At 43.8% G+C, this 25,863-nt stretch overlaps 3 protein-coding genes across 12 annotated transcripts; 2 read left to right on the top strand and 1 right to left on the bottom strand.

The window, feature by feature from the left end:
- Positions 1 to 1,089: 1,089 nt before the first annotated feature.
- Positions 1,090 to 20,312, top strand: LOC308045249 (NTF2-related export protein 2; the record flags this gene model as incomplete). Of its 4 annotated transcripts, none has more annotated exons than XM_080352432.1 (4): positions 1,090 to 1,157; positions 3,191 to 3,277; positions 4,128 to 4,272; positions 5,176 to 7,219. In XM_080352432.1, the coding sequence occupies 4 exons, from the start codon at positions 1,143 to 1,145 to the stop codon at positions 5,352 to 5,354; spliced, it is 426 nt and encodes a 141-aa protein (XP_080208558.1). In that variant the 3' UTR covers positions 5,355 to 7,219. The 4 variants fall into 4 exon arrangements, with proteins under 4 accessions (XP_080208558.1, XP_080208556.1, XP_080208555.1 ...); XM_080352430.1 differs by lacking the exon at positions 5,176 to 7,219 and adding an exon at positions 20,174 to 20,312 and having other exon boundaries at positions 1,094 to 1,420; XM_080352429.1 differs by having other exon boundaries at positions 1,094 to 1,420.
- Positions 10,950 to 22,531, bottom strand: MAGT1 (magnesium transporter 1; the record flags this gene model as incomplete). 7 transcript variants are annotated; one of them, XR_013922735.1, is made up of 12 exons in its annotated part: positions 10,950 to 11,317; positions 11,928 to 11,996; positions 12,271 to 12,361; positions 13,464 to 13,554; positions 14,008 to 14,082; positions 15,352 to 15,415; positions 16,803 to 16,892; positions 17,221 to 17,361; positions 18,313 to 18,453; positions 18,831 to 18,948; positions 19,694 to 19,863; positions 21,351 to 21,461. XR_013922735.1 is itself a non-coding variant. In XM_080352423.1 (11 exons), the coding sequence occupies 10 exons, from the start codon at positions 20,175 to 20,177 to the stop codon at positions 12,346 to 12,348; spliced, it is 927 nt and encodes a 308-aa protein (XP_080208549.1). In that variant the 3' UTR covers positions 10,950 to 12,345. The 7 variants fall into 7 exon arrangements, 5 of the variants coding, with proteins under 5 accessions (XP_080208549.1, XP_080208548.1, XP_080208547.1 ...); XR_013922734.1 differs by having other exon boundaries at positions 10,950 to 11,705; positions 11,928 to 12,361; XM_080352423.1 differs by lacking the exon at positions 21,351 to 21,461 and adding exons at positions 20,157 to 20,248; positions 22,015 to 22,531 and having other exon boundaries at positions 10,950 to 12,361.
- Positions 22,532 to 22,567: 36 nt separating this feature from the next.
- Positions 22,568 to 24,956, top strand: COX7B (cytochrome c oxidase subunit 7B). Its single transcript, XM_080352433.1, has 3 exons — positions 22,568 to 22,756; positions 24,093 to 24,217; positions 24,758 to 24,956. Exons 1-3 carry the CDS (start codon positions 22,720 to 22,722, stop codon positions 24,830 to 24,832), a joined length of 237 nt encoding a protein of 78 aa, XP_080208559.1. The 5' UTR covers positions 22,568 to 22,719; the 3' UTR covers positions 24,833 to 24,956.
- The last annotated feature ends 907 nt before the right edge of the window (positions 24,957 to 25,863 follow it).

Raw genomic sequence — 25,863 nt, 5'->3', positions numbered from 1 at the left:
CTTTTCTTTATTGAAATAAAAGGCTTAAAAATTATTTGAGGGGTTTGTTATATTCATTGATAGGTGCAACATGAAGTTTTGTAACTAAACTCATTAATACTTTGTAAATACAGTGTTATAAAAAATAGAAATTAAATATAAATTACTGCACGAGGGAGGACAGACCACCCAGCCCTGCCTCAGTTTACCTACCTCATTCATCTAATTCTAACAACCCCCTCCCCTTATTGATTCATTCAAAATATGGATTCCTGGCTCTTCGGTTGCCCTTCCCAGTAGCTTAACTTTTTAAATACAGTAATACGTTTGCATTCTGGGATTAGTTTGAAGAGACTTTATTTTACATTAAGGGTTCATAGTCTGATGTGTCTCAATCCTTCTCTGCCCTGGGGTCAGGTGCCAGATAAGTTGTAAAAACAAGATTCCCTCATTAATCGTCCTTACAGCTGAGTGCCACAGCAAAGCCACTTATGTCCTGTCGCACTGTGGTGTGTCCTGTGCTTGAGCCACCTTCACAATGACCAAAAATCGCTGTTTTACAGAATCCCAGAGTGTCAGGGGTTGGAAGGGCCCTGGAAAGCTCATCCAGTGCAATCCCCCCATGGAGCAGGAACACCCAGATGAGGTTACACAGGAAGGTGTCCAGGCGGGTTGGAACGTCTGCACAGAAGGAGACTCCACAACCCCCTGGGCAGCCTGGGCCAGGCTCTGCCACCCTCACCGGGAACAAGTTTCTTCTCATATTTAAGTGGAACCTCCTGTGTTCCAGTTTGTACCCATTGCCCCTTGTCCTACCATTGGTTGTCACCGAGAAGAGCCTGGCTCCATCCTCCTGACACTCACCCTTTATATATTTATGAACATTAACGAGGCCACCCCTCACTCTCCTCCCAAACTAAAGAGACCCATCTCCCTCAGCCTTTTTTTGGAAGAAACCCGCCGTTCTCGGGCCGGCCGGGCTGGAGCGGTTTTGCTGCCCGCCCGGAACGGGCTCGCTGGGGCCCGTGTTCCCCGCGGGGTTCCGGCAGTGGACGGAACGCTTCTGGCGGGGCCAGCCGTGCGGCCGGAAGCGGCGGGCCCGCGCGCGGAGCACATCCGGCGCCCGCCCGCCCGCCCGCCCGCGCGCCTCGGCTGGCGTCTCCATGGCCGCCTCTGTGGTGAGTCCACCATGGCGGGAGCGGCGGGTCGGGCCGCTCAGGGGACCCGGGGGGCCCGGGAGACCGAGGGAGAGCTCCAGGTGGAGCCGCCGGCGGGGGCTGAGCGGGGCTCTCCGCCCCGGGTCGCTGCAGCCTCCCACAGAGGCCTGAGGCCGAGCGGGGGTTTGTGTGATGAGCCGCCCTGTGTCACAGACACCGGCTGCAGTGGCCACGTAGTTTGGCGAACTTCTTGGAATTGCTGTCAGAGTCCTCAAGGGTTTAGGGTATTTTTTGTTTTGATTTGGGTTTTTTTGTGTGTTTTTTTGCTTTGGTTGGTTGTTTTTATTAGTTATGGCTCTCCGGTTAAATGCCAGGTAGAAAGATTCCAGCGTGAGGTGACTGGATGTTGGAACAGGAGCTCGAAGGAACTGGGAAATCTCCATCCTTAGAGAGGTTCAGAACATGGCTGGAGATGGGACCCTGAGCAGCCAGGTCTAACTCTGATGTTAGGTCAGGCTTTGAAGTCGGCTCTGCTTTGAGCTGGGATTTGGATCAGATGACCCCCAGAAGTTTCTCCCAGCCTACGTTGTTCCCAGAATTTTAAATTGGATTTCAGAGCATGACTATAAGAACTTGTCTAGAGTATCAAAACTCGCGAGGCTTATTTTCCATATGATGTATATTGCGGGTGCCCTAACAGCTCATCGCAAGTCCTGGTGTTTCTCTAACGCTCCCTCACACCCATTCTGTCTGTTTGGCAGCTAAATGGCAATCCTGTCAGTTTGGCTGTTGGTTAGAAGTTTGTGTGTGCTGATGGGGAGGCAACAGCCAATTGCTCCAGATCACATAACAGGCTGGGTTATAATCACCCCTCTCGTAGTGAAAGGTCTAATTTGCTTTGTCTCCTAGTGCCAAAGAGTTTCTCTTGGCACTTGCTGGAATCCGGCGTCTTTAAGACTACTTTGCCCTATTTGTTTGGAATTGGTGTGTGGGTTCAGAAGCTGCTGGAGAAGATAAGAAGCTGAAAAGCAGGCTCGTGTTCTTGCAGAGGGAGATCAAAAGAACAGTATGTCCAGATTGTTAACATGAGAGTGTTTGGTTTTGTGGGGTAAGCGGGGATTATTTGATAGGCTGGTAAGTATTTTGCAGTGTGGATGTTTCTCTGAAGTGTTTCTTGCGGTAATAGTGGAGGAATTCATGGTAGTTCTGGTGTATATTCAGTAAAGACTGTCAAGAAAACGTAAGTAGTTAAATTGTGAAGTACTGATTGAGTTGCAAATATTGAGAATATAATGCTGAGATAGAATAATGATAAAATCATAAACAAAATATTGTAACAGAGGCAAATGCAGTTTTATAGATGCATGGACAGGAAATCCAGAGTGACCGCTTTCCAGGATGTCACGGTTCAGGGTCTGTCAGAGATCAAGGGCCAAACAAACGGAACAAGTGACCGAATGAGATCGCAGTGCAGTGATGTGACAACAAACACTGTTACCTTTGGATGAATAAAAATAGAGACATGGAAGGGAAATAATGAGGTGTGAAGAGAAGTGTTTGGGTTTTAGCTATGGATATTATAGCTCTGGATATTATGACACTGGAGTATGTCCAGCATGTGTGGTGTTCTCTCTCTTTTTTATATCTATATATCCAGTTATAGCTATTATTACCTTTTATATATGTATATTTAGAAGTGTTTTTAAAAATGGGACTATGGTGGCAGTGTGATGGGGTTCTTGCTAATTTTCAGAAATATTAATACGTACACGTTCACACCACTTGCAGCCTATTTGTAAATGTAAATATTTACAAATTAAACACAATAATTACATTTGCATTCAAAATGAATCCTAAAACTGTGGCCTTGCTAACAGCTGATACTCCCAGCAAGTAGGAAAGGAATTTGGAATCAGTTTCAGCATTATTTGACATGATCTTTCAGTGAGGATGGAAAAGACCAACGAAAGTGACTGGCTGGAGAAATGGCATAGATTACTAGGTTGCATAAAATTGCCTGCTTTAAGTAATTTGATATGATTTCTCCTCTCCAGGATTTCAAAACCTACGTGGATCAAGCTTGTAGAGCTGCAGATGAATTTGTCAACATTTATTATGAGACAATGGATAAAAGAAGAAGGGTATGTAGATATTTTGACAACAGTTAGGACTGTCTTTTGCATTTTTTGCCTTTTAATTTTTCCTAACTTGCATTACACTTGAAAGGAATGAATGTTGGTTACCGTGTGTGGTATTGGCCAGGTTGAGACCTCTGTTCCTCTTGCTAAGGGTTCTTTATGTTACTGTGCGGCACTGTTTTAAAAGGGGCCCTTTCAGAAAGTGCCTTAGACTTCATTAGAATAGTTCAGTCCATGTCTCACTGTATTACAGGCACAGGATTTGGTCAGTACAGACAGATAAAATTTGCTTTATTTGTCTCTCAGGTCAGGATTTAGCTTATTTTTTTCCAAACTTCTTTTGTTAGCAGTCATCACTTCTGTTTCTGGGGGTCTTCAGAAGTGCCTGGGGATAAAGTGGAAACAGCTCTATCTGGCCCTGAAATCTTCACTGACCGTGTTGATATTTGCACCAAAAGAGAGCTGTGGAGACTCTTCTTTTGAATGTATTGTAGTTGTCATTTAATAACTTTCAGATTGTGTGAAAATATCAGCAGTTGCATGTTACTTCCTGCTCACCTTGTGTGTAAGTTCTGCCATCAGTTTTGTTAAAGGAATCTCAGTAGTAGTTAAATTTGGAGGCACATGAGTCACTATGCAACTTAGAAAGCTGAATAAGTTTCAGTTGGCCATTCTTGGTCAGGAGTGCTAATTGTTAAAAGGAGCTAATATTTCATGAGAGCGTTTTATCTATTAAAGTAACAGAAGAAATCAATAATTCACAACATCAGGGTTCAAATAATATTTTTTTGTATGTTGTCTGTTGTCTGCGCTTACACATTTTCCCTAAATGTGTATTTTCATAACCACACAGGCTTTAGCAAGACTTTATTTGGACAAAGCGACGTTAGTTTGGAATGGTAATGCAGTGTCCGGGCAAGAAGAACTGAGTAAATTTTTTGAAATGTTGCCATCTAGTGAATTCCAGGTTAATGTGTTGGACTGCCAACCCGTTCATGGTAAGGTTGTATTACAATTTACTTGTTTATTTTTCAGTCTTTTTACACCTGTTCAAAGTGATCTGCAACTATAATAGTGCTTAGTATTTCGTTTGGAATAAGTTTAGAGAAAATACTGAGAGTTGAAATGTCAGGTTGTGCAAAAATAAATCACTACTCGAGAGGTGCAGCAACTCCACCCTTTTTCTCATGCCTGCGAAAATACTTTAAGGACATTTTTGTTAAGATCATATTCAGATGTGATGTATTTTCATGTATTGAAATTGTCTGGCTGATCAGGTTATCTTGTCCTTGATCATGTCTGAGAGTCAAGAGGCTGCTCCTGTAGCCTTTGATACTGCCCTGCAGTGCAATGTGAAGCAATTCATTAACCTGTATGTACTGGGGTTTCTTGACATCTAGAATAGGTGTTAAGTTCTTTAGATTTCTGATTGACAACTGTTAAAGAAAGGCTTACATATTGAGAAGTTAATATATTACTTTTAATGGATATATTGGGAATATAAGTAAGGAAAAAGTCTGTGGTCAATCATGCTTGCTTTGCTCTGCTGTGAAAAAGATAAAATCTCTAATAGCGGGGAAAAAAAGTGTATGCAACTTGCTAAATGTGTATCTCAGATAATGAGAGCTTCTTCCAATCAAAACCTCGGGTGTTGGTTGTAGTGCTCTAAAATGAACAACATGAGATGAAAACAGAAAAGCCATTAAAAAGCGGTGTTGGCGAGCAAACACAGTATTGTCTGTATAGCGATGATGCGACTGTATTTTTTGTGAATGTGTAACCAGTTGTTAGCCTATAACTTGTACAACATAATTGAATGAAACTTGTACGTACATTTCCTACTTCTTTGCCCGTTAGTCTTTGGTTGAGTTGTTTTCTTTATACTTTTTCTACTTGTGAAGAGCAAGCTACTCAAGGCCAGACCACGGTCCTCGTAGTGACAAGTGGGACAGTAAAATTTGATGGCGACAAGCAGCGCTACTTCAATCAGAACTTCTTGCTGACAGCACAAGCCACACCGACCAACACAGTGTGGAAGATTGCCAGTGACTGTTTCCGCTTTCAGGACTGGTCCAGTTAGCGCGGCCTGGCCACGGGAGGTGGCTTCTCTCGCGCGATGAGTTGACGGCTGTATGGACGGCCCTTCTCCCCGCACGGGAAATGCTCGCTCCTTGTGTTACGTCTGTTGTTACAGAAGGCCTCCAGATGTTCCAGGGTTGATCCCAATGACCATGGGTTTAGTAGTAACAATCTTAAAATGTGAGAGGTTGCTTATGTTAGTTGAACGTAATAAAATGCTGAAGGCAGTGGGCTGTGTTGGAATAATTCCTAAAATGCCTTACATGCAGCTATGCTGCCTCTTCCAGACTTCTTGTATGTAATGCTGAAACTCTGTTTGAACACCATATCCTCTTAATGTACATTTCTGACCAAATGTGTAATTACTTCAAGTTGAAAAGATCTGTTTTTACAGTAGCATCTTCCATTTTATGAAGATGCTTGTGGCACGTAGATAGAACTATCAAAGCTACCTGCTCTTGGCTGCCGGAGCCTGGGAAGGACTGATAAAGATTTCCATTGTTTGTGAAAGTAGCAAATACAGCTCCCGAGTGCATAATCTCCCATATAATCTATTGGAAAGCTAATGTCACCTTCTTGTGTACAAAAGGACTGAATAATCTCATCAGGTTTTTTTTTGGCTTGAGCTTCTCAGACTTTGGTTGTAGTTAATTTATGTTGATTTATACATAGGGCATGCTGAATTATTTGGCGTTCCTGTGCCAACAACTCTTGTCACATACATGTGAACCACTTCAAACTGATTTCTTTTGAAGTCTTACAGTGTGAGAAATAGGACCGTACATGATTTCTGTTTGCTTTAACTGTTAATTCTGTTGCTATGAAGTATGGACTATTTTTCCTGTATGGAGTTTGCATGTTTTGGATCCCTGCTGTCTTTACATCGTAGTAAAAAGAAGTGGCACTGGAAGTAGGTCTTATTGTGAAGCCTTCAATTTTTCTCTTCAGTACTGTATTCACAACAGGTGCTTTGATTATTTTCAACTTAGAAGACCAGTTCTGAACACAAATACTATCTTCCTCTCATGCAGATATTTACTGTAGTTTTCTTGTCAGTTAAAATGTTACCTTTAATAATCGATTCCAGGTTTTTTGTGTGTCTTGCTTTAAATTTGCAGTTTAAAGCTGTCAGCTGCTTTAAAATGTTTTTCAAGACTACAGGTTAAGACTGTCCATCTTAACTTGGGAATTTAAGAATAAATCTGAGTATCAGATTTGTTTCAAACTGGTACGTTTCTATTTTATAGTGAGTTAAACAAAAATCAAAATTTAGCTAAATATGGGAGAGTACACTTGCTTGAAACTGAAAACACGTGAGAGGAACTTGTAACTCTGATCCGAATACAGGTTGCAATGGCAGCAGCAACCCGAATACAAAAGAAGTTACGACTGCAGCTCACTTGTTTTTATGACTTAAATCGGGAAAACTGTGAAAATGAGCCATACCCAACTTGTGTAAAATACCTATAGTTTGTGATACAGTCCCAAATAGTGGGATGTTTGGGTGAAATGGGTGGGTTGATTTCTTTTTAAGGCACTCTGGTCTTTCTATCAGTAAGTTAGAATTAGCAATATGGCTCTATTGAGAAGCTCTTTATGGTCAGAGCTCTTGTGTAACTATTTTTCAGCCTGAAGAGTATGAATTCCTGCTAAACAATGCAAGAAGTCCAGATTTTTCTAAAAGTGTAAATACATTTTTATTTCTGTATGTAGTGAAGAAAGGATCCCCCCCCCCCCATTTAATTACTGTTTATTCTTAACAGAATATGTGAGGTTTATATGTTTGTATTTCTTGTACAGGTTTGAAAGGAAACCCCCTCTGTGCTTTATTGGGTTTTTAATTTGCTAATTATATAAGTAGTGTTACAGATCTGCTTTGCATATGCAGAATGGATTTTGACGTTTGAAATGTAGTGATGGGTACAACTACAGCATTTGTTTGCTGAGCTCGGAAGACACTCACAAGAACACGCACTTCTGTCTGTACCTGAGAAACTTCTCCTGCGAATAAATACTTCTTGGGTATTTTTATTTAAGTTTTAATTTGTATAATAGTTTTTAAGCTTTTTATAGGCAGGCTGGGAGATTTAGAATATATGAGGCAGTGTTTTAATCAAATGTTATTCTCCTCAATTATTTTCGTGCTGTTCGAATGCAGGCTGCTTTTAAATCTGACTTCTGCAATTAATATTAAAAACAAAAAGCCACCAGTAACTGAAAATGCTGTTTCACAAAACACTTTTATGGAGCATACTAAGTCATAGTATAGCTATTAGGTTAAATCGGTGATTTTACAAACACACAAACAAAGCCATCTCTTCCATCCCAGCTGGAGAAGTGAGGGACGCGCGGCTCTGTGCTGCTTGCTGAGATTGCTGTGCTGGAATTGGCAGAAGAGAATGTACAAGTGCTTTTTACTCTGTTCAATACAAAACCATCCAGCTGGTTTAGTGTTCCCAGTTGCTGACTCTGCTGTAATGTCTGAATTTTACAAGGGGCATCTCTGAAGTGACCATGGTTCTGCTCTAATCTGTAAACAGGAGTTTGTATTACCAGTTTTTGCTGTTTGATACCAAGTCACTCGTGTACAGTGAAACAAAGCTAGCTGGCGAGCTCGGCACCTCCACATACTGAATTGTGGCTACTGAAGACTTGGTAGGTCTTCTGCTTTGTATGTTTTCCCTGGATTGTCTTTATCAGTCACTGGTTTTATGTCACTTTTTTCTTTTGGTGTATTACAGTGAAATCAGTTTAAAATGCTTATGTTGTTTCTTGGAATGGAGAAAGTGGTTTGTTCTGACAGTGCGAATGATTTGTTCTGTTAGTTTTGACATGCATACGCTTCCTTATCCTGACTGGAGAAAAGCACATTATAAAGAAATGCTGTTTTATTAGTAAAGTAACTTTCCACACTTGAATCTATTTTCTAAGGTTTTGAAATTGTTTCAGATCTCTTGTAAGATTAAAAAAAAAAAACCCAAACCACCTGATGTTCTACTTTTTATTATTATTGTTAGATGTTTTCATATTTTTTTCTTATATTAAAAATGCAAGAAATAATTTATGGCTTCTTTATCTTTCCTGCTTGCATTAGGCATGAGTTACGTGTTGTGCTCGCGGCACGGCGCCGGGGCGCTCTGGTGGTGCTGCAGTGAAAACCTTGTCTGCAATAATAGCCCTAATAGCGAATGGCTTCACCCAGAGCACTGCCAAGCAGTAAATGGTGTTGAACTGGCTAGAGTAACAACCCCAAAGTGATGTTTCCCCCCTCTGAAATGCACTGAAGTGCAGCCTGCTGTCCAAAAATCCCTGCGTGGACTCAAATACACATCCTCAGACTGGAAATATTTTCGTTGAGAACATACTATTGTGCCTCTGCTGTTTCTCTGCTAAGAAGACATGAAACACATAAGGAATGGTTCATGTGATAACTGATTTATTCACTGTATTTTGCTGTTTAAAACATTGAGTTACTGGTGAGCACTTAGTGTAGATAGCAGCTTTTAGCTGCTGGCAATGAAAAGATGAGGATGCTAATGCAAGGTCAGCATTTGTGTGGAAACAGAGATTGTTCTAGAAACAATTAATGCCAAAGATGTTGTAAAGTTCTTGGTGTGTTTGAAGGTGCGGATTTTGGTGAGGCTTTGCAAACAGGTACATTTATAATTATCATGAGCAAGGCTCTGACAGTTGGTGCAGAGTCGAGGGTTAGGAGCACTGGGAAAAATGAATAACAGGGCCAGAACAGATTTTGCGTGTATGTTGAAAGCAATTCCCCCCGGCTGAAGAACAGTTAAATGTCTCTAAACAAGCTTTGCCTTTCTGATCCTAACTGAGGAGCAGGTCATTGATAGCTGAGCTTATTCCTTCTGAAGACTGGGATTAATAACGTAACTGAATCTTTTATCTTTTGTGTGCAGTGATTGAATGAACTACAGAGATTAAATGGCCACTTTGCCCTGCGTTAGTAATAGAGGTGCTGTAGAACATACAACTAACTGATGGAAAAAGTGCATTGAATTTCAGTGGTTGATTTTTGTCTTCTTGCAGTCTAGTTCAGTTCAGTCCCAGGGGGTTTGCAGCTTCGTGCCTTTTTAAAGCTTCCAACCAGTACACACTGTATTTGACTTATTAAAACAAACCAAAAGAAATCAATGTTGCTGCTGGGTTTAATACTTATTTATCAAGGTCTCTGTGTGCCACGATATGAATTCCTCTTTGGTGTTCAAGTACTTTGGTGTGTGCATTCACACATCTAAGATAATTTTGCTTTTGGAAAGAATATGCACGAGAGTTTTATGGGAAATGTAAGTCTGTAACATAAAACCCACTCCTCCTTTGAAGTTCATGTCAACGCTTTGTTTTTTGTGGTTTGGCTAAAATCCAAATAGTTTGGATTGAGTAGCACAGCATTCCTAGTGAAGGGGCTTGTTCCTGGGAATCGTTCATTACTCTTTCTCTGAAAAAACCCACCCCAAACCCGAACAAAGAAATGATAAGACTATTTTTAGACAACCTTTGCCTGTCAAGCTTTTTCTGTAGCAACCGTATGCTGTATGCTGGTTTGATCTTAAGGTTTAATTTGTACAAAGATACTGTTGGAATTACACGTCTCTGTGTGTGGATGTCCCTGATCGCTTTACAAATGTTTGTGCATCTGCAAAGCCACAGTGCCAGGATTCGGTACTGACGCTTTCCTCATGGGAACAACTTCAGCTTCTAAGCTCCTTTTGTTTTGATAAATGCTTCCCCGTAAGCCGAAACAATCCTGCTCTAACAGAATGAGACCTGACCCTTCCAGTCCGGTGTACCTGGCATAACCATCGACGCTCTGAAGTGACAGAAGGGTGCGTAATACAACAGTACTCGAGCTGCTTTTGACTATGTGAAATGCTGCCCGCAGCAATAGCGTTGTGGTCAGACAAGGTGGAATACAAACTGATTTTAAAGATGATGTTGAACTCAGATTTTAAGATGATTGATGAGAGAGGTCTCTGTACGTACGTAACGCTGGCACCAAAAATTAGAAAACAAGGCTGAAAAGTTTAAGAAAAAACATCACTTCTTCAGAATGAGATTGTGAGCTCCCTTCACTCGCGCTGCTAACAACCGAAGCACAACCAAGACAGAAGTTTATTGGAAGTATCGTACCAACAGGGCACGTAACACAGCAACAGGTCCAGCAGCACAGAATTGTTCAGGCAAATGTGTAATGCTCCCTAGATTCCACCTCCAGAAACACGGATCTGTCTAGCGCTCCAGGGGGCCAAGATTTTCACCTCAGCACAGCTGCCAAAGACAAATAAAACCCGTGCAACCTTTATGTTATCAGTTGCCTACATGAGATCTCCAGTATTGGCATTTGGGGCTGTAATTTCCCACATAAACATGTATGTCCTACTCATCGAGTCTACTCAGCTATACTCAGGTTATTTATTATGTCCAGACATTTATATTTACACATTGAAGCAAGAGTGAAGAGAAGAAGTGAAGAGAAGAGGTTCATTTGTTTTGTTTTATTTTAAAGTTCAAAAGACACTGAAGCATGGATTAGACTAAGAAATTTTATTGAAACTTGTCCAAAATCCAGTCAGGCACAAAACTGATGCATTCCACTAAGGCTTGTCATTGTGTATGGCATACAAAAAAATGCACCTCAACAAGCTGAAACATCAAACAACTAAAGTAGTGGAGTTAAGGCACTTGAGATACTTGTTAATTTAGCAAAATTGCATAAGAATAACCTTCTACTTGATCAAGTCCTTTCTGAGCCTCGGTCTAAAGCATCCAAATTCCGTAACCTCTTGAGACGGGGAGAGGCAGAAGCAGGAAACAAGAGTGTGATCCTGTTTTCCTCCGAGCAGAAACCTCCGAGGCCACCCCAGGGGCTCCCTGTGGTGCAGGTGCTGAACACACACAGCGCACTGAGCACAACATCTTCCCTCAGGAATCAAGGCAAAGGCTCTTTGTGAGAGAAGAGAACACCAGGGGACAGCGTGAAGCGCATGTGTTCAGTTATAAGGCTGAGAAATCCTTCCTGGGGAAACACTATTTATCCTGGGATCAGATATCTGTGTCCTCCCCAAGGATAAAAACTTGGAGAAAGCAAACGAGGAATGCAAGAATTTAACTTAGTGACCCCAAATCTGACACCGATTGGTTTGTTAGGGCTCCGAGCAGCAACTTGAAAGCCCGTTAGCAACCCTTAATTCGTGCTACAAACAGCTGGTTACCTTTGTGCCTTCAGTTTGTATTTCTGAGTGTGAGTGCTGGGCAGTATAAGACCCTCTTTTCCGCTCTGAGCCAATATTTATAACTTCAAATTTGCAGTCTCAGCAGGTGGCAAAGAAAGCTTTAATGAATAACTGCATTAATAACTCAGTTCTACCTGTACAAAAATTGCCCTTCATGTGTGAAGCAGCCTCTTGCATCACACAGTAGCTGCATACTCTTCTCCAAAATGAGACAGAGCTTTCGGAATAGGCACATTGCACACTGCAATTTGGAGTGTGCTCCAAGGGCTGCACACACACTGAAGGAAAAGATTTCCAGGTGCATGAAGGTGTTTTCTCACCTGTGACAAGGCACGACAGAGAAGCTCTGGCCACCTGCTGTGCACACACAGCAAATAAAGTGATAAATACTGGAGGGAAAAAGAAATGTATGGAAAACAGATTATCAGGCTGAATTTCAAATACTGTTTCTAGTTAGTCTACAGAAATGTGGTTCTAAGCATTAATTCAGAATTTCACCAGAAGTAGAGATTTTTAAGAAGATGTAAAGCTTATGAAGTAGAGATTGCATCTTAATACTCTGTGTCCTTCAGAGCAAATTGCTTGTTACATTTAAGGCACTACGTGTCATCTTTGGTTCTGTGTTTAACTGTCTCGTTCAGTGGAAAGAGAGGTAGCACGAACCATCCATATTGAGCTCTTCCATTCCATGCAATTTCAGAGTCATCGCCTTTCCAGTGATACAGATTCTGGAATCCTTTAACTCATCAGAAAACTGCAGGAACAAAAGAACAAACATTAATTTTACAGTAAACAAAGGTGTGCAACGTTCCGCTTGGCTTTCACGTATGCTGAGAAAATCAGAATGAGAAGCCGGGCCTGATGTAACTACGACATACATAGCAGTGAAGAAGTTGCTTAAGAGTGAGTGAGACAACCACATCTCACCTGCAACAACGTCAGCAGAAGGACAGAAGACCACTGCATAGCCCAGAATAAAAGCTGACCAGTAATTAAACAGGGAAGAAGTTCAACTCTCTTCTGATCTTGAGAAGAGTCTTTATGAAATAAAAAGTTTTATTAGGTAGATATTGTTAATTAAGAACTGACTTCTTGTAGAAAGGGGACAATATTTGCCTATGGGATCAGCCTTCCAGACAAATTAAACTCTTTGCGGAAGCTGAGATGGTTAAGAAGCTGGTCCTCAATATGTATTTGTTCCTTCAAAATACGTAAAGCCTAATAAAACCACACAATAATTCTATACTGATCAAATACGTCTTAAGCAGTCAAGGAATCGTGCTAGACTCTTCACAGAAGCAATCTCAACATGTGCGAAGCTTTCAAGCGCCAGGCACCCCCCTTGTTCTCATAAATAAGGATTAATAATCAAGATGTACGAACAGGGAAGAAGAGAAAAGTTGGGGAAAAAAAAGAGACACTTGTTTTCAGTTTAAGTTCGTTGAGATATCACGATGAAAAGAAATCTTTTAGAAGCTGTAATGGCATGAAAAGGAGAGTACCACAACCTTTCCTTTGGCCAGACTGAAAAATCGCGGTGTCCAAACACCGTTATTTCTGATGATTATATTGCCCAATATTGCTACACTTCGAGAAGCAAATGGGGCGTTTCCAAGCGTATTTCCCACCAAATCAGATTCAGCAAATAGGCCCTTCGCCTGGTTCTCCATTCTGGTTTATATTAATGTTGCCACACAAGGACATTCCAGTCGGCAGGAACAGATTCATCCATAAGCACACAGTGCAGGGGACAAAACAAGCCAAACAAAAGCCCTCATCTGTGTTTTCCCACTTCCTCCGAAAGGCGTCTGCGCTGTCGCAGCTGTATCGCGACGCACAGGAAGGCGATGACGTACCTGTACGGGTAGCCGTGGTATTTAGATCTGAAGATAGACAGCAGCCAGCTGAAGAACAACACCACCAGGCCAATGCCAGCAATACACAGGACTGCAAGAGATGCAGAACAGCGTTTGGGTAACGTGACAGCTGTCCCCGAGAACACCACAGTGACAGGGCTTTTCAAAAGCATCCTGTAATGTTTGCAGACTGGGTCAGATGAGACCTCTGTTAGAATCACCGAGAAGAACTAGATTGACACCAATTTTACTCCCAGCTCCCACTGTGAACCACTGTTACATCATTGCTGTAAGAGCCAGTAAGTCCCTTCTCTCCCTCCCTAGCAAAATGCCGCAAAGCATCTTTATTTCTCCCCGTCTCCCAAAAGGGCTTTGAGTTTATCTTGCAGGTTCCTGAGCAACTCCAAGTGCTGCTGAAAAACCAAACGATTCGCTTCTGCTTGGAGATGAGTCCAAAACCCCCCAGTGTAAAATCATTTCTATTCAATAGCGTATCACAAATCTTTACTGAATATGCCTTCTCTTAGAAAGTGTTAGTACTTACTTTTTCTTTTGCCCACATCCATGTCAGAAGTAGCAGCTTCATGGAGGAGAACCATTCCTAAAGTAACGCCACCATCTACAGACACTGTTTAAGGCTCAATCAACAAAATACAACAGGCTCAATATAACACGCTTGTTCCTACTCTCGTCAATCCAGCTCCCACCCCATACCTGGGGTGGTCAGTCTCTTAGGAAAAATTCAAGACTTCCCAGCCAAACCAGCAGCTTTGGGGAAAAAAGCAACTAAAAAGCATTCACAATGTCAACTTTTAATAGAAAATAAATACCAAGTTTAAAAGAAACTGGAAAGTAGAGTAGGCCTTCACATAACGTTTAAAATGTGCTTGTTAATCTCGTCACAAAACAACATTCCTTCCCAGAGAGCTCAGCCATTCCTGCCACTGTTCTACTCCACTCACTTGCTGAGCCGGGATTTTGAACAGGTAGAACAAGAAAAGGGAGAAATCAGCAGAAATCACTCTGTTTAAGAACATCAATGTGGCAACAGAAGAGACTTATTAATCATGTCAAGCAGTGAAGAGGACAGGTAGTTTGAATGAAGCTTTGAAATGATGTGCCTACAGTAAGTCTGCTGTTCTGTGTAGTTGTATGCTATAAAATGTAAACTGTTTGGGATTGTGAAGCTGCAAGGAGAGAGACAATATTAAATAAAACAAAAACCCCTGAATGAAAGATAACAGCATGCACAGGCTGGCACAGGTGACGAGAGAAGGAAGAAGAACTTGCATGGGGAATGTTACAGATGATGGATCAAAAACATACACAGAACGGAAAAGAACACTGAATTCTAGAGTATTCTTATGACATTTTCATACAACTAAGGCGAAAATTCTCAATCTGCAAGTTTCCACTTGCCTTTCTTGAGGGCACAATAGTGGCATGGAATAATCCTGAACTGTCTGCATGAACAGGTGCTAACATTAAACGTAAAGAAGCTAAGCAAAGGAATAAAAGTAAGATCAGTAGTAGAGGAAGGGGTCCAACACCAAAGCAACAACTTGGTAAGCGAGATTGAAAATATAAGAGACATACAGAGAGGAACAGGGTCTATCCTGAAGAATCTTATGATCCACATCTACAGCGCTGTATTCATTTCAGTCACCAAGCAAGAAGAAGGTGGTGAGAAGGCAGCCATCGTTTTCTGTTCAACGGAAAGATCCCTGGCACGGGAAAGCGGAGCTGCCAACAGAGCGGCTCCATGAGGCTCCGCATCAGCACAGGGGCACAGCGAGGGGCCGGGACAAAGCGCTTCCCTAGAAAAGGCAGCAGCACAAGCCGACAGAAAAATCATCACCACGCACGTGCTCCGCGGTAGGAAGGATACTGAACAGAAGAACAATGTGTGTTTCTGCCACAAACTGCGCTTGGCTGCTTCCATGGATGTAGTTCTGTAAGAGACAAAGAGCAATGCAATTCAGAAAAGACTGGAGTCAACTTTGCCATAATTAACTGCAGCTACAAAGCTGGGAACTGGGGTTTGCACTGTCTGCTTCAGGAGACAGAAGGTGGAGCACAAGCAAGTTCATCTCTTTGGGCCATGAGGTTAAAAAGACCAGGTTTAACATGAAATTGCCAGGCTTAGCACTAGGACTGCTTAGCATGTAAGAACCAACATAAACACCTTTGTTTTGCCATTACCAGTTTAGAGTTCTCATGTCTCTTCATCAGTACAGATACAATATATGTGAAAGACAGAGGAAAGCAAATGTCACAGGTGACAACAATGTTGAAAACATGGAAAGAAACGAATGGTTAGAAGATGCACAAGAGGTCAGACAAATGAACAGATCGGGTAATGTAAAAGAATCTGCCATTAGAACCTAAGCAAAAAAGCCTCATTATTATGCTTCCTCCAACATGTAGCACTTTTTTTTTCTTTTTACATTTTGTAGACATGGGGAACAACAGGAAGGATGAAGGAAACACTTACCCTAGTTTTGAAGGCAGGGGGAACCCCTCCATCCCCATAACTTGTTAGCAAATCATTTGGTTACTCTCTATGCTGTCCTCTTTACCCTAGAGCATTCTTTTCATATGTCCTTAGCTTTCTGTGATTACTGGAATAATCCAAGTGTCCACACACAGAAAGACCTTGAACTGTAGGTATTCACACAGAGACCAAAGTCCCGATTCCAGCAGGTACCATCCATCCAGCTCCTGGCCAATGCCTCAGTGCACGGAAAGCACTTTGAGCAGCTTCTAACCAGAAACTGAACGTGCTGCTACATATCAAGGTTAATTTACTGTTTACCATCAGATTAAGAAGTGCATTTCTTATTCTATCTCTTAAAAGGTTATTTCTGAGCACAGAAAGCAATGCACCTAAAAAACCACTAAGTGATATTCTAAGAGTAAGGACAAATGTCACAGAACAAATGTCACCGTTCTCACGGAACTGATGAATCACTGGACCAAAGACTGTCAGAGTGGCTTCCCTATCAAAATGGAATTCTAGGTAATGGTTGGAGTTATCACACAGCCATTACACAGAGTACTTTGATTTGGATTAAGATCAGTATTTGGTGATTTCTTAGTAGTAAAGCACATGTTTGCAAACAGTTTCTTCTATTTGAGCCAAGAAAAGGATAAAACTACCTGGCAGAAAATCCAGATATTGACTGGAGCTCTAACACTCCTGTTTCAAACCAAGCCAACCCCTGTTCTCACAGCTGTGTTTCCTCTCTGAACGCATCAGCCGCTGTGTGATGCGCCTGGCTCCGCGCAGGGCAGCTGAGCACCGTGACTCGCAATGGGAATCACAAAGAGAAGACTCACCACTTGTCCTGTATGGGGATTCTTATGAGCATAGGGTGGGCCTCTGATGTGGTTCCACATCTGGCCTGATGTCATTGCCAAAACAAAACACTGAAAAGGAAACATTATTTAATAAGGATTTTTTTATTTTTTCCTTTTTTTTTTTCCATCCAATTTCATTTCATACCAAAAAGTAGAGGTTTGGGATACAATCTTAGGCGAGGAATCGTTCTACATTTTATTTGTATAAAAGGCATCTAATCAAGCATTGAGCTGAAAAGACGGAGATCGAATAATATTATCAGAATACCAAAAAGTAAAATTAAATGCCCCTCATTTCCCTCTGCCGGGTTTAAGCATCCTTAAATACCAAACCTTTTAAAACTTGAATTGCTACAAAACTTGTAACAACAGGCGGACAGGAGTTAGAATTACTCACCAAAGCAGCGAATGCCCAGCCAGTTTTGTTATAGAGGAAATCCAGATTGCTTCCACGCAAATACACGAGGCCTCCGATGACAGCCAGCAGCAGCCCCAGCATCAACGGGCCGGCGTAGTTGGGTGGCCGTATCACACGAATCTAAATAGAGGATATTTAAGTTGTTTTCCCGCCGTGGGATTACACATTACACCCGCACTCCTGCTAACAGAACCCACAATAGATTAGAGAGGAAAAAAACACCAACGCACACACCCCCAGAATTTTCTATATAATAAATCTGTCGAGGAAAGTAAGTAATGCTTCTTCCCTCGTTACTGTAACTTCAGTTTTATACAACTTTACCCTACTTAATAATTTAAAGAGAGTTTTTCTTCCATAAGAACAGAAGAGGGAGAAGGAGGGTGAGTCCGCTGCGTTCAGTTTTGGTCTGTGCTACAGAAAAAAGATGTGGACAGACTGGAGAGGGTCCAGAGAAGGGCCACAGAGACCATCCAAGGACTGGGAAGCCACCATGGAAGGAAAGGCTGACAGAACTGGGCTTGTTCAGCCTGGAGAAAAGAGGCTTAGGGGAGACCTCATCACCACGTTCTAGTAATTAAAGAGTAGCTCCAGAGAGGCTGGAGACTCCCCTTGTCCAAGGAGTCACGAGGAAAAGACAGGGGGCAATGGGTACAAGTTACTCCTGGGGAGATTCCAGCTGGACGCAAGAGGGAAATGCTCCCCGATGAGAACCATCAGCCACTGGAATAATCTCCCCAGGGACATGGTGGATTCCCCAGCGTTGGACACTGTTAAGATTCAGGGTGCTGGGCCAGCTTGTCTAGACCAGGCTTTTGCCATGAAAGGTTGGAACAGATGATCTTTTTGGTGCCTTCCAACCTTGGATTCTGTGATTCTATGAAAATATTAGAACACAGAAGGTAAGGAAACGTCAAGAGTAGTGACGTGCCCAAACGGCACGTTGTGGACAAGAACTATTTAGCGCATGTGCGAGCAGATCATTGGGCACGGATCACAAGTGACACATTTCACAGCTGGAATTTCGCGCTACAGGGGCGCCGGTGCTGACGAAGATCCGCGTGTACTCACGTTGACATCGGTTCTGTCGGCCACCCAGCGAGCGAGCTGCTCGGCCGCGAAGCCGCGCACCTGGAGCTCGTACGTGTCGCCCCGCTTGGGCTTCCCCTTCGCAGGAAAGTTAATGAAGGTCGGAGCAGAATTCATGTTGAGCTGTAGTGAGAAAATCCATAGAAGACACAGCACCATGAGAAGTCCACTTAGTAACACACAGTTCTGTTCTGGTTGTATCTTGCAACACTGTCACTAAATCAATCAGGAAGGAGCTCCAATAAAAATTACACTGTATGTTATTACAGGAAACAGAAAAAGCCAGAGGGGCCAGTTCGCTCCTTGTGCCTCCCAGATTTGTCAGTTCTGTTACCGTTACCACCAACATGCTGCTGCCCTCTGCTCTCCTCATTTCTCCTGAGAGTGGCAGCTTTTAACCTCCCAATTTATCTCTTTAATCATTGCAGCGCTAAATTTTGTACACACCTTTACTTTCTTGCCCTCAGTCCCCAAAACCCGAGTTAAAAATAAGCCATTACCATCTGAAATACATCTGAGCCTTCATCAAAATCCACCATAGCAAAAAAAATCTTGTTGGTGAAGGCGCTGGAGTATCGCCAGGAGTTTGCCAGGATCTGGTATTCCTCGTCGGCTTGTCTGTGAAGCACAGAGAGCGAGACGCTGCGTCACACCGTCCAGAACACGCGCTACAGAGCGGCCGCGGAGCCGCAGCGCCCCTGCTCTTTGTTTAAACCCAACAGCAAGTTCTGTTGAGTCCATAAACGCAGGCAGTGGTGATTTCTAGGTGGAACCTGACACAGAAGCCGGCAGCGCAGGATTTACTAGTCCACATCAAAACAAGGACAGCTGGGCCCTCTTTTTGATGTCAGGGGACAAGAAACCAATTGACTTCAACTAACTAGGGAAAAAATCCTATATACAGGCCTCTACCACCTCCGGATTAATACGTGAAAGCTATAATATGGTTAAGGATCCTGCATATTATACTTGTAACTAAATAAGTGCCAATCAGCATGTAATTAACAGCACCTTCTAGACTGCACAGCCAGCAGTAATTCTACAAACATTTCTTCAGCAGCTCAAGGCAGGAGAAGTTGAGTTTTCACCCTGTCTTTCTGCAGAAGCCTGTCAGTGTGAATATCGGTTCTGCAAAGCAGCAATTCTTTTAGGAGGGGAACAAATAATGAAGGACTATGTTGTTTTCTCACAGGCATATTACACAGATATTGCCACACATTTAATTTCAAAGACAATCCTACTATAACGTGCCCTCGTATATTCCTCCCATGTACATGAAAGTTTATCCTACTCTTAAATTTAATTCCCTACAAAGCATAAGAGGACTTTGAAGTTCTAATTTAGGACTAAATGAAGCCCATACTTGCACACAACACATTGTCTGTGAGGCTGAAGAGCAGTGAACATCACAATCACCGAATAATTTCGGGGTGGTGCCTTCACGAGGCGTCGAAATTTGTCTCCATTCATTCGAATAACGGATCTTTTGCTCGCCCACTCCATTAGCTGGTTCACTTTTTCTGATAGCACCATCTGAAAATAAAGTTGGAGAAACACTGTTGCTTTGGGTTCCCCCCCATCGGTCTCACAGGAGAATCCTGGAAGGTTTTTAGATTTGATGTAATAAACAGCTGCACTGTATTTCAAAAGAACACAGTCATTAAGACACATTAAGACTTTGGAAGGCATTTACAGATCCTTTTGACAGTCATGTTAATATTATTAATTTACTTTAACCACTTAAGTATTATACACACTTTAAGCACTTGGTATTATACACAGTGGTGAGGACTGCCAGCTCACTAGTATTTTGTCACGTAGCTAACCGTGAGGTTGCTTTCAGACATCCAGACTGCCCCAAGTCACGCCACAGGATTTATTCGCCACTGAGCATCGCACACTGTGTCGGATTCAAAACCTGCTGGAAGTGGAATCAACACTAGAGATGGAAGTGAGCTCAACATCTCATCGCTGGGAAAAACTGCATTCGGTGCATATTTGGAGAACTCGGGAGCGCTCACTAAGCTCTTCTTTAAAAATGAGCCAATCAATTCTATATCAATATACAATGAAGTATTTGGTAAGGGACAAACCTCCAAGTGTTCTACTTCTCTACTCCTTATTAACACTCTTCTTCAGATACATTTTTTTAGGGTAAATAATAAACTGCTCTTCTTTGACTTACGACTGACACACGTATATACCGAGGGATCTTTTTGAACCCCGGGAGTCAAGCGTGTGGGAATAAGTGACACTTCAGTGATTAGGACAATCGGTTCACCCTCCCAACCCCACAGCCAGGCACACACGCTCTTACACAATAACAGAAGAACCTGGGATTAAACACATTTGAAAATAAAACGTAAGGAAGGTTTAACAAAGAACTGTTGTTTTTACATAAGCGAGGACCTGGCGCTTGACCCCAGCAGGGGGAAGGACCGAGAGACATCAGACTAAGAATCCTTAATGTAAAACACAGTCTTTTCCTGGAATATATACTGATACCTGTATATATCTGTATTTATAAGTTAATTTAGGGGGAAGTGTAGCCAAAGTACCAGGAATCCATATTCATAAGGAGAAGGGTATTGTATGTGTCAGGGCAGCCTGTAGACCCTTAAGTATCCAACCAATGGCGAACAGGGAAGGGAAGTTGCAGCCGGGATTTGGGGGGGACATAAGCAGGGCCTTTTTGCCCTATTCGGTGTGCCTGCCTTTAGGTAGAACACCCGGTGTTGCAATATCCTTATTAAAAAAATTGCTTTGCTAAGAGATCCTGCCTGAGCCTATTCCATTGGCAGAATAATTGTTTCCTACAAACACATAAATTAGAGCGGTGTGATCCTAATGAGCCCCCTGCTCCCCATGCGCGGCCAAGCCAAAGGCCGGGCCCCGCCGCCCGCCCGCCCGCGGCCTGACGGGCCCCGTCCCGCCCTCCGCCGCCGTACGAACTCAGCGCAGGCCAGCGCCCCCGGGCCGCCCCGGGCAGAGCGGCGGGCGCGGTCCCGGCGGCCTCTCACCTCCTTGCGCTTCTGCCCCGCGGCGCCCGGCCCGGCCCAGGCCGCCAGCAGCAGCAGCGCCAGCACCGCCAGCGCCGCCATGACCGCCCCGCTCCGCCGGCCCGCGCCCATTGGCACTGACCGACCCACTGGCACTGCGGCCCCGCCCACACGCTTCCTATTGGCGGCGGCGCCGGCCCGCGACTCGCTATTCGTTGAAACTGTCCCCAGCTCGGGCTGCGGACAGCCTATAAGCGCAAGGCAAGCTGGAGGCGCGCCATTGGCGCAGCCCCAGGCGGGGCGGGCTGTGCCGCGGGGCCCCCGGCAGGGGGCGGCAGCAGCGGGCCCGTTCGCTGCCCGCGCTCGGGACGTGTCGCCGCTGTCCCGCCGCCGCAGCCCCTCACGCTGGGGATACCCCCCGGGCTTTCCGCAGCGCCTGCGGCTCTTTTAAACATTGCAAACTGCTGCTCAGCCACAGTGAGAACGGGCCGCCCGGGGTCCCGGCGCCGCCGCGGGGGGTGCGGGCCTGACGTCGGTAAACCCCAAAAAGCGAAAATAGGAATCTAGGGGAGAACTCCAAGGAACTTAATCCTTAGCTCCCTAAAGGTGTGCGCTTGCTTAATTTTATAAACGCGTGTGTATTTCTGGGTCGCGTTAAGAGAAAGACTTAAAGTTGTAAACGCACTCGGGTAATCTGCAGCCGGCGTGTAGCGAGTTACGGGCTGCGGAGCGAAACCGGCACAGAAAACCGCGGCTTTACTGCCGCTTCGCTCCGCCCCTTTCCTTTCCTTAATTCGAGGATGTGTGAACTATGGAAACCGTTTCTGGCGCCGCGGGCTTCGCTGTAGTTTCTGTTGTCACTAAAATCTCTGGCTGTAGCTCTTTGGGCTGATAAATTTATAATTCAAACGGAAAAAGAGGGGAAAAAAAAGAAAAGAGAAGGAAAGAAAAAGTGGTGTCAGAAGTGGGATTCGAACCCACGCCTCCATACGGAGACCAGAACACCCAACCCGCCGCGGGAAGGCGCGGAACGCCTTGAGTCTGGCGCCTTAGACCACTCGGCCATCCTGACACTGCGTTCGGGTCTTGCGCTGTGAGGTTCTTAGCGCTTTCCTCAGGCCGTGCCCGTCCGTCCGTCCCTCCTCAGCCGCCCCCGGGGAGCGCTGCAGAGCCTACAAACCGAAGCGGAGCCGCCATCTCTCTCTCTCGGCTCCGGAGCTTCCCCGGCCCCACTCAGCCGCACGGAGGCGGCACCTTTCCCGTCACCCCGCGCCTACATTACCCACAGCGCTCCACCCCGCTCCGTAGCGCGGCGCGCCGGCCGCTTCCGGCGCGACCATTTTGTTTTTCACCGCTCGCCAAGGGTACCGGTGGTTATTTCCTCGCCAGCATGTTCCCGGTGGCCAGGGCCGCTCTGAGCCTCAGCGGTAAGCAGGGAGGCGGGTCTCTGGCGCACGGAACCGCCGGGGCTGTGTCGCGGGTGTAAGCGGTTTGGCAGGGGGGTCTCCCCCGGTTCCTTCCCTGTGGGGACAGTCCCTGAGCGGGGGGGCCGTGAGGGCAGCTGAGGGGCTGCGGGCGGTTTCGCCGGCTTTCATTTGCTGCTTTCTTTTTTTACCCTGCCTCTTCTAGTTGTTTTTACTTGAGCTGACCTTGCGTGCCCTCCCTCGGTGCTTTTCCTCCCTGATAGCACCCGAAGGCACGTCCAGGTGTGGTGAGCCGAGGTGATGGGGGGAGCAGCCCCTCAGCTCAAGGGCAGGGTGACGGAGTTCAGTGACAGCCCCCCAGAGCTTCACCCACCCTCTCACACCTAAAATAAATGTACTTAGCAGTGGTTCTTTTGGTAGATATTCAAGCTTCTCTTTTTCCTCTTTAAAACAAAACGAAAAACTACTTGTGCAGCCTCACAGCATGCCGGGGATGTAGCAGCATTATGAGTATTATCATCTTCTCTAGTCACGTTTGGGTAAACGTGAATCATTGACCTGAAACAAAAAGATTATATTTGTAATGTCTGTGCGCAGACCGCTGTCTCATCAAATGCGCTGTATGCCGCTACTAAATGGCTTGGGTTTTGAAGCTGGTGGTTTGAGTTTTCACTCTGTCTTTTTAATAAGTGTACCTTGTGTAGTGTGCATTGATAACACACTTCATACGCTGTCATCTGGAAATATCCTCCTGTATTTCGCCGCCATTTACCTCATGCCAAGGCCCACAGATACTTTCCCTTCACCTCCCTCTCCTCCCGTCCAAAATCCTGAAGCCGTAACAAAGGTGTGACCGTACCCATTGTCTTAACCCCGTACAGGACGAGCTCCATCCTGAAAGTGCTTATAGCAGGTTACACCTACTGACAGCGTAGGTGTTTACATACAGAATTCTGAAACTTTTCATTAATAAACAAAATATTCTATTAGACAGATAATAACGCTTAAAAGCGTACTTGAACTTCCATGCTGAGGGCCTCAAGAAAACATATTGATGAAAAAGGTAACCTGGAGGAATTCCTTACTGGAATTAGACTTCAGGAATAACTTTCTGGAGAGAAATTGGGAGAGCTGAAACAAAATGCATGGCGTTCTGTATATCCTGTGCTTTGGAATCATTCCAAAGCTCTAAGACTAAAAGATTATTTTTTTCAGCTTTGCTTAAAGACTTTTAGTGCTTACGCTTGCCTCTCTGGTGGTGGGAGATGAGCATTGTGAATGTTCTGGATGTATATTTTAGTTGGTTTCTGTATTTCTGCTTCTCTTTGACGTTCATTAGCTCGTGGAGTTCAGCGCACTGCGGTGAGACAGGCTCATCGCAAACATGAGCCCAACTTCCACGATCAATACGGGAACCTGGTGCTCCTTGGTGGAGCCTCAGTTTTTGCTGCTGTCTGGGGATATGTAAGTCGTCCTTTTGTTCACCGCTCTGTGGTCACTTGAGCTGTAAATCTCACAAGCTGTTCAGTTTCACAAAGTTTGAAATAACCTAAGTGGTCAGAATTTAGGAGCCCTTTAGATAAGTGAATAGTAATGTGATAGAGATTAAAGTTGCTTTAGTTCAGGTTTTGGTTTTGACTTGTTACTCAAATTTCTGTGTCAGTCTGTTGCTTAATTTTAAAATGTAGTAGAAGCACAACTGTTCTCTATTTTACTTGAGACTTCTAAGCTTTTAGCAGAAGAATTTATAGATAGAAATAGCAGTATGGTGACAGGGCTTTATGTTCCGCATTCTTTGTTCTAAAGATAGGTATTTTGAAATAGAAAACTGAAGTAGTTAAATATTATTCAATATAAGTATATTCTACTTGCTTTATTAGAATATGAATGAGATGTCATGTTCTAATACAATGAATCGAAACTGAAAGCAACAGCAATAGCCTTCTGTCAGAAGGTTTATTTGATTCCAGAGTTAATAATCTTGATTGTTTTATCCTCCTACAGGTGTTTACGGGTGTTGGAATGGAGTGGGGCCTGTCGCCTGTTGGCAGAGTCACTCCAAAAGAATGGAGGGAGTAACAGCCTTTACTTGTCATGAACTGGTCTAAACTTTCACTGAAAAATCATCACACGAAGGCATTTGTTCCTTGATGACCACTTGTACAGTGGCATTCCTGGTCTAATAAACATACCTGGAAACTTGTCTGGCTCTTTTAGGTTTCCTCTTTGCCCTGTGTCTGCTGAAGTAGATGAAATAGTGTAAAAACTCGGAATAATTAAATCATATTTTAGGTGGTCACAGTCATTCCTGTCAAGGCCAGTTATGGATAATGGACAAATCCAAAATGTTATCTGTTATACAGTTGTTTATTATACAGTTTTCTATTAAATAGTTGTCTGTTTGGCCAGATGTTTGCACTTAAATAAACCTCAGGTGCTTAAATGAACTCCACGTGCATTCCCACTGCAGAGTTCACCTCTGGCTTCTGCTGCACATCTGAAATATGACAAAGTTTGTATTTTCTGTTGAGATCCTCCTTTTTTTTCCACAGAGTATTTCTGTGTCTTGAATATCTCCAAGTAAGTTGCTTCTCTCTCAGGCCTCTGAGAGTTTCAAAGGACTCGGATGAGCTTTGGAGCGGGAGATGCTCCGCTGGGGTGGGCACTGTCCCCATCCTGCTCTGCGCTGATGCTGAAACGGGATTTTTCTCATGATTCTTGTGTGATCAGAATTTGTCAGGAAATAGATGAGAGGTATATGCAGACTCTATAAACATTGGAGTGAGCTTGAATCCCTGAAAATACAAAAATATCTTGCTTTTTGATACAGCAGAGTGCATGAAGTTGTTGCCTTTACTTTTCTCAGGGATTTTAATTGCCGGTTTCTTCCCAACTTTTGCTGGAGCAAAGGTGAAAACACACATTTGACCAGCAGGTCCAGCTCGGTTTGAGCACCGTTCAGCACTGCGGTGCTTTGAGCAGCATTATCAGGTTATATCCAATGATCTGTAGGTTATATCCAATGATCTGCAGTTACATCTGATGATTTATGGGTTATACTCGATGATCTATAGGTTGTGTTCAGTGGCCTCGGGTGAGAGGGCTGAGCC

The sequence above is a fragment of the Nesoenas mayeri genome (assembly GCF_963082525.1).
Source record: "Nesoenas mayeri genome assembly, chromosome: 13".
Lineage (NCBI taxonomy): Eukaryota > Metazoa > Chordata > Aves > Columbiformes > Columbidae > Nesoenas > Nesoenas mayeri.
The sequence above is the reverse complement of the archived record's forward strand: the minus strand, read 5'-3'. Positions and strand labels throughout refer to the sequence as shown.

Excerpts from the sequence above, each read along its gene's own strand:
- COX7B (XM_080352433.1), top strand. The coding sequence starts at position 22,720 with ATGTTCCCGGTGGCCAGGGCCGCTCTGAGCCTCAGCG. Across the intron at positions 22,757-24,092 it reads GGCCGCTCTGAGCCTCAGCG|CTCGTGGAGTTCAGCGCACT; the intron begins GTAAGCAGGGAG and ends GACGTTCATTAG. Across the intron at positions 24,218-24,757 it reads TTGCTGCTGTCTGGGGATAT|GTGTTTACGGGTGTTGGAAT; the intron begins GTAAGTCGTCCT and ends ATCCTCCTACAG.